At 34.8% G+C, this 13,755-nt stretch overlaps 2 protein-coding genes across 2 annotated transcripts in view; both read left to right on the top strand.

The window, feature by feature from the left end:
• Nucleotides 1-7,767, top strand: part of SPAG16 (sperm associated antigen 16) — a 965,654-nt gene extending 957,887 nt beyond the window's left edge. Inside the window, exon 16 of the mRNA XM_043910138.1 lies at nucleotides 7,592-7,767. Coding sequence (XP_043766073.1) covers nucleotides 7,592-7,767 — 176 coding nt within the window. The remainder of the gene's footprint in view (nucleotides 1-7,591) is intronic.
• A 1,423-nt stretch (nucleotides 7,768-9,190) lies between these two features.
• Nucleotides 9,191-13,755, top strand: part of VWC2L (von Willebrand factor C domain containing 2 like) — a 181,046-nt gene continuing 176,481 nt past the window's right edge. The window contains exons 1-2 of the mRNA XM_043910612.1: nucleotides 9,191-9,241; nucleotides 11,782-12,248. Of these exons, the coding sequence (XP_043766547.1) occupies nucleotides 11,859-12,248 (390 nt within the window). The 5' untranslated portion in view covers nucleotides 9,191-9,241; nucleotides 11,782-11,858. The remainder of the gene's footprint in view (nucleotides 9,242-11,781; nucleotides 12,249-13,755) is intronic.

The raw sequence follows: 13,755 nt of genomic DNA, 5'->3' as shown, positions 1-13,755 counted from the left end.
AATGCTCAGTCAGTAGCCATATATGAGTAGTGGCTACTATAATGGGTAGTGCAAGTATGTGTTCACCTCATAGGGTTGTTGTAAGGATAAAATGAGATAATATGTGTGAAGTGTTTAGAATGGTGTGTAGCAAATAAAAAGGACTAAAAAGGTAGTTGTGAAAACAGTTACGACTGATTATTGACTGCAGCAGTGCTAAACTGGAGTGAAAAAGCAAAACTACATGACATGATTCTGTTCTAGAGTAATCGCAAAGTTAAGAAGGCAAGATAAATAGTTGACTATAATATATGGCATCTTATTACAATATGAATGTAGGAATAAAGTGCCATAAAAGCTCAGAAGAGAAAGGAAGATCTTCCCCATTAGAGATGCCTTGTACACCTTGGTGAAGAGAATCATTCTGAACTTGGATTTAATCAATGGATCAATTTTTCTTAGGAAGATAAGAGAAGAGACCATGAAGATGGGCTTCCTGGCTGGCTCAGACAGTAAAGAACCTGCCTGCAATATAGGAGACCTGGGTTTGATCCCTGGGTCAAGAAGATTCCCTGGAGAATAGCAACCTACTCCAGTATTCTTGCCTAGAGAATTCATGGAGACTAGAGGGCTACAGTCCATGGGATCACAGAGTCAGACATGAGCAAGGAGGATAAGAGAAGGAGGATAGCACTTTAACCATGAAGACAGCTATTCTTTAACCATGAAAGACAGAAGAAAACATTCTACCAGAGGAATAATAGAAGCAGTAATTCAAAAGTAAGGAAACAAAAAAATGAGAAATGATGGCAAATTTTTAATGGAGAACAGAAAGTCCATGTAAGAGTATACTTGGGTGAGCAAATGCAGATTTGTATTAGTGAAGAGGGCTTAAAAGTCCTGCTAAGATACTACGATGTTACTCAGTGTAAAAAGGAAACAGTAAAAAGAACACTGGTTTGGAAGTCAAAGATCTGATTTTAAAAAAGTTCCACAATTACCATGAATATATTTTCTTACCTTGGGCAACTCACTTCATCTCTTTGAGTATTTATAGTGAGGTGATTAGATCTGAAAGTAAAATATAACCTGAGCATGTTAAGAGTTGTAACAAATTTTTGTTGCCACTGTTGCTGCAGTTTTTGTTGTTGTTCTAGTCAAGTTTATGGTATTTGTTTTGGATGGGGGTGGCATAATGGAAGAACACTTTAGGAATTATTGTAGACAGATTTAAAACTAAAGAAATTGTAACCAAAAAATCACCTGGGGTTATCTTTTCAATAGTCCTAACATCTAACATTAAGGACTTTTAATATTGTAAACATAAGAGTTGAAAATGGAAAAATTGTAGAAAAGAAAAGACAAATGGATAAAGGCCAGGTTGAGGATGGAGAGGGATAAAAGATATGAAATTGTCATTGCAGTTTGGAGTCTGAAAAACAGAATACAGTAAACAAAATTGAAATGGAAGAACTAGACATAATTTTGCTGGAAATGTGGGAAGGGATGAATCATTGAGTCTTTTTAGTATAGTAAGTGCCACATATACACTAGAATGTATGCATTTACAATTGATATATGTGGAAGATTGCTGAGGAGTGGAACATGGAGCTCACTTCCTTCCACAAATACAGCAAATATACAGGTGGAACAGTTCCCACAGAACACTTATTGAATGCTGGTAGAAGACTTCAGCCTTCCAAAAGGGCAAGAACACCTCCACATAACTGAATAGGACAAAAGAAAAGGGGGGGGGGGGGCGGCTAGTCTAGAAGGGACCCGTGCCACAAGGAGGGAGCTGTGAAAGAGGAAAGATTCCTGAACACTGGGACTCACCTGAGGGAAGATGAACCTGGCTGGAGGGAGAGCTTTGGAGCCTTGGAAGAGAGCGCAGCAACCTTTATGCACAAGACAAACAGTGACCCCACTCATGGGCATGTGTCCAGAGAAAGCTAATTTGTTAAGATGCATGCACCCGTGTTTGCTGCAGCACTATTTACAATAGCCAGGACGTGGAAGCAACCAGAGGAATGGATAAAGAAGATGGGGTATATATTTACAATGGAATATTACTCAGACATTTAAAAAAATGAAATAATGCCATCTGTAGCAAAATTAATGGACCTAGAGATTATCCTACTAAGTGAAACAAGTCAGATAAAGCCAAATATCAAATGATGTCAACTATACATGAAGTATTAAAAAAAAAAGATACAAATGAATTTACAAAACAGAAACAGTCCCACAGACTTTGAAAACAAACATGGCCAACAAAAGAGGGGAAATCCGGGAAGGGGATAAATTAGGATATTTGAATTAACATATACACACCATTATATAAAAATAAATAATCAAGACATACTGTATAGCACAGGGAGCTTTATTCAATATTCTGTAATAACCTATTCAGGAAAAGAACCTGAAAAAGAATGAATACATGTACATTTATAACTGAATCAGTATACACCTGAAACAACATTGTCAATTGGCTATATTCCAATATAAAATAAAAGTTAAAGGATTAATTGATGTGTGTGAAGAATGACTTCTGAAGACCATTGATGTTTAATGTTCAGAGTTTAACAGAGTATTAAAATCAACCCCATAATTCTTTTCTTCAGTTTTAAGCATTAAATTTTTGCCTATAAGGAAATTCAGTGGCATTAACAGAGAAGCCCCAAATGTCACACTTATCTGAATTATAATTTAAGAAAGAAAATTTAAAGTCAGTAAAAAGCAGCAAGGAGATCAAACCAGTCCATCTTAAGGGGGCTCAACCCTGAATATTCACTGGAAGGACTGATGTTGAAGCTGAAGCTCCAGTATCTTGGTCGTCTGATGCGAACAGATGACTCCTTGGAAAAGTCTCTGATACTGGGAAAGATTGAGGACAGAAGGAGAAGAGGGTGTCAGAGGATGAGATGCTGGATGGCATCACTGATGCAATGAACATGAACTTGGGTAAGCTCCAGGAGATGGTGAGGGACAGGGAGGCCTGGTGTTTTGTAGTCTATGGGGTCGCAAGGAATAGGACACGACTGGGTGACTGAACAACAATAACAAACGAAGCAAGAGTTTTTAAATAATAAATATTTCAATTAAAATCCCAACTTTATCTTCTCTGAGCCTCATTCTTTTTTTTTTTTATTTTTTTTATTAGTTGGAGGCTAATTACTTCACAACATTTCAGTGGGTTTTGTCATACATTGATATGAATCAGCCATAGATTTACATGTATTCCCCATCCCGATCCCCCCTCCCACCTCCCTCTCCACCCGATTCCTCTGGGTCTTCCCCCTATGGAATATTACTCAGCTGTTAAAAAGAATTCATTTGAACCAGTCCTAATGAGATGGATGAAACTGGAGCCCCTTATACAGAGTGAAGTAAGCCAGAAAGATAAAGAACATTACAGCATACTAACACTTATATATGGAATTGAGCCTCATTCTTCATTAGATAAGAAGGGAGGATATCTACCTGTTAGGACTGAGTGCAGGACGTGTGAGGTAACTGGTGATGCTCTAGGTGCTCAATAAACAGTGGCTGCTGCGAATTCATTCTAGCAGACCTGAAAGACAAACTCATCTCCTTTCTTTCCAAAAATATTATACTATTTATACCATACCACAACTCCTCCTACAGCAAACATGTGTTGACTATTGATTATGCCATTTCATAATTAATGTCAAAAATACTGTAGTAGGTAATATGCAGAATTCCTAAGCTAAAGTAGAATTTGTCTAGGTTAAGAGATGAGTGTTGAAAAGATTAAGGTAACTCTTGGTTATTTTAGGTATTTACTCTCAAATTGAATTTTCACACGTTTGTATCTAAAATCAAAAGGCTTCCCTGATGGCTCAGACTGTAAGGAATCTGCCTGCAATGCAGGAGACCTGGGTTCCATATCTGGGTTGGGAAGATCCCCTGGAGGAGGGCATGGCAACCCACACCAGTATTCTTGCCTGAAGAATCCCCATGGAATCTTTTGGGGCTTCCCTGGTGGCTTAGCCAGTAAGGAGTCTGCCAGTAGTTTAAAAAAGTACCAATATTTCACTAATATTTGCACATTTTGTTAAGATGCAATGAGTTTCCAATTTTTGTTGGTTCACCCAAAGTGATTCCATATACCCAGATACAATGTCACCACTTGATTTCCATGGGCTATTTCAGTTTATATACATCAAGAGAGTCAAAGATTCAAGTTTTTATACCATATCCAATTGAGACTGCTTTGCTCAAGATATTATTAAACCTGTATTTTTTTTCAAAAATTTTCTTTCTAAAACAGAGTATAAAGAAGCTCTATAATGTATATTTAGCACTAAAATTTGAAAGAAATACTAATTTTTTAAGATTTATTGGCTCATTTATTGGCTTTGGGTGAAGGCAAAATTTAGTGCTTTCTTCTTTAGCCAAAAGAAGTTGGCAAATTAATCCAAAGTAGTAAAATGAATAGCAATACAAGTTATCCTCATTCAAACTCATTGGTCAGCAAAGTAGATAGTGATTTAACCGACAAGAAATTATTCTAAATTATTGATAGATTAAAATAAATGCTAAGTTTTTCAGAGATGTGTCGATCAGAAGATAGTCATAATCACTCATTATTGATATCTACTGATTTACATAAAAAATAACACTTAGGAAATTATATCAATCTTCTCCCTGGACTGCCTACTTTCTCCCTATTCTGTAAAAGTCTGGGCATCCTGATAACATAAATGTTAATCAAAAAAGGAGCAAGTCATTTTTTATATAATACATGTTGAAATATTTATATTTTAAAATACCTTTTAGATCATTGTTGATAAACTATAACGCTAAGTATTTTAACCATATACTGTATACCCATTTGATATTTGTGGAATGTGTGCATTTATAATTTAGTATAATCATTCTTAAATACAATGCTAAATGACATTTTAAATAGTCTATTTACTCAGGAATTGCATAGTAGGAGTCAACGTTTTATTAAAATATTATAATGGTTAAGTATTTTGTTAAGATGTTGTAAAATTTTAAAATAGAAATAATTTTTTCACATTTTTAAAAAGACACATGAACATTGTAGGTACAAGTTTTCATAAATCTTCATGTACTATTTAAAGTTTCATATCTATTGTATTTTAATTCCACTGACCAAGTTTGATGTAGCTAAATCATCTATCCTTCCTAAATTTTCAATAAGACTGTGACATTGGTATGACAAATGATTCATCCTGTAGTTTATTTTTTATTGCCAGTCATCAGGATGTTTAGAAAGATAACTGGGCACATGTTTCTAAATACTTTCTAGAGATGCTACCAGTAGTCTGATTTTTTTTTTCTTTTGAGAGTACCACCCCCTCTCTCACACCGGTAGATACTAATGTAGTAATTGATACATCCTGATTAGTAATTGACACATCCTGGTAAGTAATTTTGCAAATCTTCTAACCTAGAAGCAGTTAAGCATCTTAATTCCCAGTAAAACTAATTTTGAGGTCAGACATTCTATGCCATGTAATAATCCAGTATACTTTATAGAGGTGAACATGATGTTAAATAGATAGATGGATACACACAATCTTACAGTCTTTTGAAAATGAGTTCAAGTAAACCTGCAAACCTCACCATGAACTTGCTGACTCAAATCTGTTCAAGCAAAGACACATTGTTAAAATATCTGCAGCATGGTATTGTTGAATTATATTATGAAATAATATACTTCTGTCATCAAATTCCAATATTATTATTTTCTCTATTTTATTGATCAAATTTTCAGAAATTACTAATAACTTTCACAAAGATTTTCAATTATAATTTTTAGAAATTTGACTCCAATAAAAGGTAATGGTTTAAAAGCTAAATTGTTTCCCTTTTCTTTAGGGGCTTTGATTCTGCTTGGTTTTCTTTGCAAAAAAATAGAAAATGATATTTACCACCTACCTTGTTATTATATGAAGACTACAAGAAAAAGAAAGTCATTTAATTCTTAGGAAAGTCACAAACAACTGTCTATAGTGTGAGGTTGAAAGTGGAATCCATATGTAACGTCTCTGTTGGCAAAGACTTGGTAGAAGGGGCTTTGTAATAAATATTCACATCTGCTGCTTTGGACACTCAAATCCATCCTAAGGATTTTTGCTGTGTCAGGCTTTGTTCTAGATGAAGAAGCCCAGTAGATAAAAAGGTTTGTAAATAGGCCATATTTATCACGGTCAACTTTACCATGTTTCAGAGACTATTCATGGCAATTGGGGTTAAAATATGTGATTAAATATTTCACAGTGACCTTTATGGCAATATCATTATAGAATTTTTAACATGGAATGGTAAAACTCTACTTCTACAGTGTATCACCTACTTAACATTGGTCAAGAAGGTGTCACTGATAACAATGCTATGCTAGATATAGAAAACCTAATGACTAAAAAAGCCAGACTCTATATTCAAAGTGCTGGTGACTAAATGTGAGCTCCCTCCGATACCTAGGGTGTCATCTTAAGCAAGTTATTTAGCCTTTCCCAGTCTCTTTTTCATCACTTATATAGGAGTTATTATTTTATCATTAGATATTATAAGATTATCTGGAATAATAGATACTAATTAAATTTACTAAATCTAGTGTACAACATATTGAAAGAGTTTAATGAATCTTAAATGTCATTACTGGAATGATAATATATACCTTCTAAATATGGTTACATAATCCCATGGACAATACTAATATCACTTATTTAACCCACACATTGAGCTTATATAGACATATTTTATTGCTTTTACTTGCTTCCAAATTCCCTGATAGTTTGCTGCAGGATTTCTTTAATAAAAGTTTTAGTTGGAATTGTATGTGGATATGTTTTTTATTTTAAGGAAATTATTCACTCACAAATATATGCTATAAAAATGTTGAGAATACTCTGTGCTATATTTAGCTCTTTTATGATACAAAATTTTAGTTTAACAGAATTTTAAATTAGATTAAAAATGCTGACATCTTTGAAATGGAGGTATTTATTTTCACTTCAACTCCAAATAAAAGTTTGCTGGACCAATGAGTATCACAATTTTTAAAGTATAGATTCATATTATTATAGTTTTAAGCAATGATGTAGTATAGTAAACAAATTTTAATATAATAAATTTAAGTATAACAAATTAAGTATAAATTATCCACTGTGTATGTATATTTATTTATGTATGTATTAGTGTGTATATTTATATCTTTGCCATAGATAGTTTTGAATCTTATTTTTAAAACTTTTCCAGAGATAATTCACTTGAAAAGAAAGGTTTATTGTTTACTTGCTTTCAATCTCATCTTCTCAAAATTATTTATTAATCCCAAATACAAGGAGACTAGCAGGGCATTTTATGACCTCTACATATTAAATAGAGATCATTTAAAAATTTTAAAATCTACTCGTTGGCATATCTCAGTTGTGACTGGGATTATTTCCTATACAACCAGGAGTTAGTTCAGATTTGTTGACTGACATCTAACATGAGTCTGGATTATAGTTGAAACAAAAATGTATATTTTGTTGCTTGTAAACTGTTACTGCTTGAAATAAAACTTTGATTTTCATTCTTTCTCTCTCCCTTCCTCTCTCCCCCTCTCTGTCAGGTCGAGTTTTAGCTCAGGCAAGTGGCAATGGGGTTATCCATTTGCTGGATCTTAAATCTGGGCAGATTCACAAACTGATGGGCCATGAGAGCGAGGCTCACACAGTCATATTTTCTCGTGACGGAGAGACTCTGTTTTCTGGAGGCTCTGACGGCACCGTTCGAACATGGTCTTGACGGTCAGTGCATCCCACTGCAGAGGGTATTCCCTTTAAGGCTTGAAAATGCCTCATATTGTCCCAAACCAGTAAACAGCTGGTTAAATGTGTCAGCAGGTAACATTTACAATTTGCTTTAAAACTTGCTTTGGACATAAATGCTAGTGCTCATACTGTTACCAATAAAAAATAATAACTTTCTGACCATTTATTTGTGTCTTTTTTTTTTTTTCTCCTTTTGATAAGAATTCCAAAACAGAGCATCTTTGCTAGTGGTTTGGAAGAAACAGTTTTACAATGACGCCTAATGACAGACTAGATGAATTACAAGAGATTGATTTTGAATGTTAGAAAACAAACTGCAGGAGAACCAGGCTACTTTAAAAAAAAGAATCAAATCTAAACTGAAAGAAGACCTGAAGTGTAATTATGTATAGCACGGGGAAAGGCTTTCTGCAAACAAAGGGTCAAGTGGAAATTGGGAGCATACGTTTTCACAAATTCTTTAACAATGATTGTGCTTTATCTGTTAATAATAATCAGAGACTGCAGGTGGCTTAAATCTAAATGCAAAGCTCTTCCGAACTTTCATCTCTGCAGCCCATGCAAGAATGCATTAGGTATAGTTACAGTGTTTTTTTTTAATTAGTGTTTTATTGTAATTTCAATGCAAGTAAGTATCTCGCACGCACGTAAAATGCCTTTTCCCCCTCCTAACGCACGCATCCACTGTATAAAACACGACTGCTTAGAGAAGGCTCTAGCCTGGTCTCAAGGAGCAGCTCGGGATTTCGACCTAGCTGGGTTCAGAAGCCAGTTGTTGGCGCTGTCCGTGGTGCTGAGGAATTCCCGGCTGCCGGCAGAATGAGCTCCAAATCAGCAGTCTGCAAACTGCTCTCAGTGATGCAGAAACCCAGCTAAAGTTGCTCCTTTCCTTCACGTCCACAGTTAGCATTTTCTGGTGTGTAAGAGGGGATTCAAGCAACATACTGTGGATGGTGTTGATGTTCCTGCCGGCGGAGTGGGCTTTAAGCTACAGCATGCTGTTGCTGATTTTGATCCTCAGAGCCTAACCAAATCACCTCTACTGCTGTATCAAACACTGTGTAAGTGAACTCATGTGTGGAGGAGGCATAATCAGCTGGGAAATTTCATAGAAGGATCTGGGAAAAGGCTAAAAATAAGTTCAACATGATTCTGCTCCTGGGGTCTGGATTGCTACAGGACCAGCATTGCTTCTTGCTTTGAATTCTGAAGACAGGTCCAAAGCATATTTCTTATGTGTGTCTGCTGTGTTTCTCTCTGGAAGGGCGGGAGACTGCTTCTTGACTGTGTTTTGAAATGGGAGGTAGAATGGATTGCCTTTAATTCAAGCCTGGAAAATGTATTCTTTGGATAATTAAAGAAAACTGCTTTCCTAACACAAACGTGATCTTTTAGTTCATATTGGCCTGTGACCCCCACCACCACCATTTAACCTCCAGAGTGATTAGGTAAGTGTATCTTATGACATGAGTTATGTTTGTTTTCTCAAAGAAATAGATGCAATCACTTTAAATCATATGTAGCAATATGGGGAGGGGGAAAGTTTAGCTGGGAAGTGATCCTCAGTTTATCAGTGTTTGCTTACTTATTAAAGATCTTTGGATAAACATTTTGATTTCACTAATATTTCTTCTCTTAAATAATTATTAAATTACATGAGAGTAGCCCAGTTAGGAAGAATGCTTTTTAAAGAATAATAAGTTTCTTATATTGACGAGAAGACCTTGTTTTCTCCATGCAGATTTTTAAATATATTTCATATTTAAAAAGCATGTTTAATGTTCATATAAAGTGAGTATGACATCCCTATATTACCTTTGAGTTTGCATTTACCCTAGCCTGACACATTAATGCCTACCTGTAGCTTGCAAAGAGATCATTTTCTGTCTGTGTCCTTTTGAAACAGAATGATCTGGGTATTTTATATGGCTTATCTTGCATGTATTGACAAGATACTACTAGAAAACTGTAAGAAAGCACAGTAGCTCCTTTTTCTTCCAAGATAAACTTTCTAAGTGTGTGGCAAATGTGTAAATGCATGACTTAATTAGAAAATTATCATTTTTCAGAAGCTTGTATTATGTCTGTAGCCTCTATAGTAATTTAAGAGAAAAAATGCTTTGTCAAAGGAAGCTTCCAGCTTCTCAAGTAGAATTATAGGTTTGCATTTTTTTTGGTTTTGTCGTGACTCATTATTTTTGACATATTTTAAAAGAGATCCATCTCCTTTATCATCACCTTCACAGAAGGAATTCTAATATTAGAGAGCAGTTTTTTCTCTTGAAGGAAGGCATGAATATACTATCTTCCATTTTACTATTACCAGAATTTGCATATCTAACTTAAAATGCAAATATAATAGTTCTTGAAGTTTTCTAGTGCCATCTTTATCTTACTTAAAATTATTATGTACATATGTTAGACTAAAATAGATAGTTTATCACTGCTATTATAATCTGAAAATAAAACAAATGAATAACCCTTGTAAAATGATCTGAAAATGCCCTATATACAATTTTAGCAATATTGGCAGAAAGCCAGCAACATGTAAATAGACAAATGAATTATTTGACATTTTTCTCATCCATTACTCCCTAAAGTCACAAGTTCTCCAAGGCTTTGTATGAGTTAGTCATTCTAACCATTTAAATAACAGCCCACTACCAACACTCCCCATCAAGTGCTAATACTAAGTGAAGTTTACAAGAGTCAGTAACACCAAAGTATGTAAGGTAAATTTTCTATGAATTGATAACACCTTATTATTTTAGGAAACTTCAAACAGTTGTACATTGGCATTTTTGTGCAAATTGCCTAAATGCAAGTATCTTTGGCATGTCAAAAAGAGAGGTATATTTTTGAGAATATGTGAATGCTATTTTACATTGAAGTAATTCAAGTATAATTTCTTACATGAATATTAGACTCAAGTTACTGTAAAAATAATTTACAGATACATCTTTCCTGCCCACTAGGAGCTTACTTCCTGAATAAAATAAAGGTGTGGACAATAATACAAATAAATTTGTTTTTAACAAATCCTTTTCCATACATGGTGTTTTCTTATTTATTATGTAAAGTTTTCATTCTGTTACTCACTGTGAAATACTTGTACTATTTCCCTTCTTAACTATGTTTCAAAATCCAGATTCATATCCACATAAACAAGTAAGCCATATTGAGACCACTGTTGTTCTCTAATTATGGACATAAAGTAGTAGGAAGGCCTTTGTACCAGCTCCATCCAATGATAATTTACATTCAACTGTTGGTCTTTCTTTTAGAAGCAGCATGTTTTCTCCCTAATCTCTGGCATTTTCACACAGATGACTGTAACATATATACATTCTGTCTCTCACTAGTTTGGTTTTGTCAGTGAACTCAAAGAGAATGTGCATTCGGATATTCTTGAGTTAACTGTAACTGTTAATACTAGTAAAATTGAGTCTCCGTAAAACCACTTCTTACAAGATAGACAAAGCTAGACCTTTGAAATTCAGAAGGTAAATTAAAGCTGAAATATCCAAGGTAAAAGAAGTTCATAAAGGACAAATTTTAATGCATATATTGCCAAGGATCAACCCTCCAAACTTCATAATAAAGTGCAGATAGTTGCATGAACTTAGTCTATTTGAGGTCTTAGGAGCTTCCAAATTGGGTTTCCCAGGTGGCTCAGTGGTATAAAGAATCTGCCTGCAATGTGGGAGACTCAGGATCGATCCCTGGGTCAGGAAGATCCCCTAGAGAAGGAAATGGCAAACTGCTCCAGTATTCTTGCCTGGGATATCCCATGGACTGAGGAGACTGACAGGCTACAGTCCATGGGGCTGCAAAGAGTTGGACATGACTTAGCAACTCAACAACAGCAACAAAACTTCCAAATAGATCACAAATAAACAGATCTCAAACATTTTAAGAGCATGGATTTAAATAAACCTATATTCTCTTTATATATGTCAAATCATTCTTTTTAAATATTTGTTTTCAGCTTGCCCCTCTTGTATTCTCATGGAAGGAGCTGAGTATATCTAATATTAGAACATCCAGAAGCCGTTGAGGAAGGGGATGGCTCTTCATATTCATGAAGCTTGCATACTGCTATTGGTCATCCCTGGATTGGTCACCTCTGCTGCCATCAGTCATGAAGACTATCCTGCTGATGAAGGTGACCAGACCTCCAGTAATGACAACCTGATTTTTGATGACTATCGAGGGAAGGGGTGTGTGGATGACAGTGGCTTTGTATACAAGTTGGGAGAAAGATTTTTCCCAGGGCATTCCAACTGTCCGTGTGTCTGTGCTCTGGATGGACCTGTTTGTGACCAGCCAGAATGCCCTAAAATTCACCCAAAGTGTACTAAAGTGGAACACAATGGATGCTGTCCTGAGTGCAAAGAAGTCAAAAACTTTTGTGAATATCATGGGAAAAATTACAAGATCTTGGAGGAATTTAAGGTATGAGTTGCCCTCTGTATTCATTGAATACTAACTTTTTACACCACATACTTAGACCACAACATTAAAATTATAGTTGAAAAAGCACATTTTTAAATTTCTCTTTGATTTACAAAAATGTGACTCCAGTTAGCCTAAGTACCACTGTGGTGGTACAATAGGCAATTGGTTTGTTGACCAATATCTGTAGGGTTTCACAATAATTTTTTTTTTTCCTTCAGAAGTATTTGGAGCATGCTTACCATCTTTTATTTTTGCCCTTAAATGTTTCATTGTGTTATTACAAAATATGTTTTCTGATGGAAACAATTTTGTTTAAAAGCTATGTGTTTATTAATGTTTAAATTTTGTGAGTTTCATGTGTGAGTGTGTGTGGCTTATTAGCCTGTATTTGGAGCCATTTAATTGTAGTCTAGAATTATCTATTTAGTGTATGGAAATTCAAGTACTACAGAGACACACTTCTGAGCTGTGGTCTTTGTATTAAGAATATGCATTGGACTTACTTGTTGTAGAACATGGTTCCCATTCTGTTCTCTTATCTTTAGATTTTTTTTTTTTTTTGACATATAAGACCCCAGAGAGAACTGAATTTTTATCATAGTCCCTTGTAAAATGTAGTTTAAAAAAAAAAGGCTAGTTTTTCAGGCTTTTGTCCTCAATGGTATTTTTAGTCTTTCTTTTATGCTTGCATCATGTTGTCAAGTAACGCGGACTTCATTTTTACCTCTTCTTTGAGCCTCTTTTTTCCAATGACTAGTTTTAATTAGGGTTTCATACAAGCCAGATCTGAACGCTTAAGGTATAAATTAATATATCAACATGTCCTCAAATGCAATGACAGTTTTGCCTTGAGGTTTCTGTCATATTGGTGGCTTGATGTAAAGATTTTCATTTTGCCTAACCAAGTTCTGTGACAACGTGCTGAGAAATGTGTAGGCAAAAGAAGATATAGCTAGTTTTCAGTGCATTTATGTTTTAGAGAAGAATGTTCAATTATTAGCATTGACCCAATTTCCTTCTTTACAAGAGTCAAATGGTAGAAGTCAATACATGGGAAAAGGTTTTAACAGATCATGATCGGAGTACTTCCTATATGCTGGCAATTCATTGCATTCAGTCGATTCTAAGTTGTGGGTTCAAACCATATCTGATTTACCCAAGAAACCCAATAATTTTGACTAGTTTCCTCAGGACATGAGAGAAATTTCAGTGATAATTATCACATTCAACTTTCTTATATGTAAGTGTTATTCTAGACTTTTTCATGTATTATGATACTTTGCTGCACAATATTGAGAAGGGGCCTGAGAATCTAGTAAAATTACCATTATTGACATCAAATAATAGTTAAGAGTGTCATACATTTATCAATTCCCTTCTGGTCTTTCACATATTGGACACATTTTGACATAGGGTAACAAAAGTAAATGCAAATACTCAACACATGACTGATTGTCGACATAGTTCTAGAATCAGGTCACTCTCCTCTAATATGCATATTTAT

This window comes from Cervus elaphus, chromosome 8 (genome assembly GCF_910594005.1).
Source record: "Cervus elaphus chromosome 8, mCerEla1.1, whole genome shotgun sequence".
NCBI classification, from domain to species: domain Eukaryota; kingdom Metazoa; phylum Chordata; class Mammalia; order Artiodactyla; family Cervidae; genus Cervus; species Cervus elaphus.
This window is presented reverse-complemented; position numbering and strand designations above follow the sequence as displayed.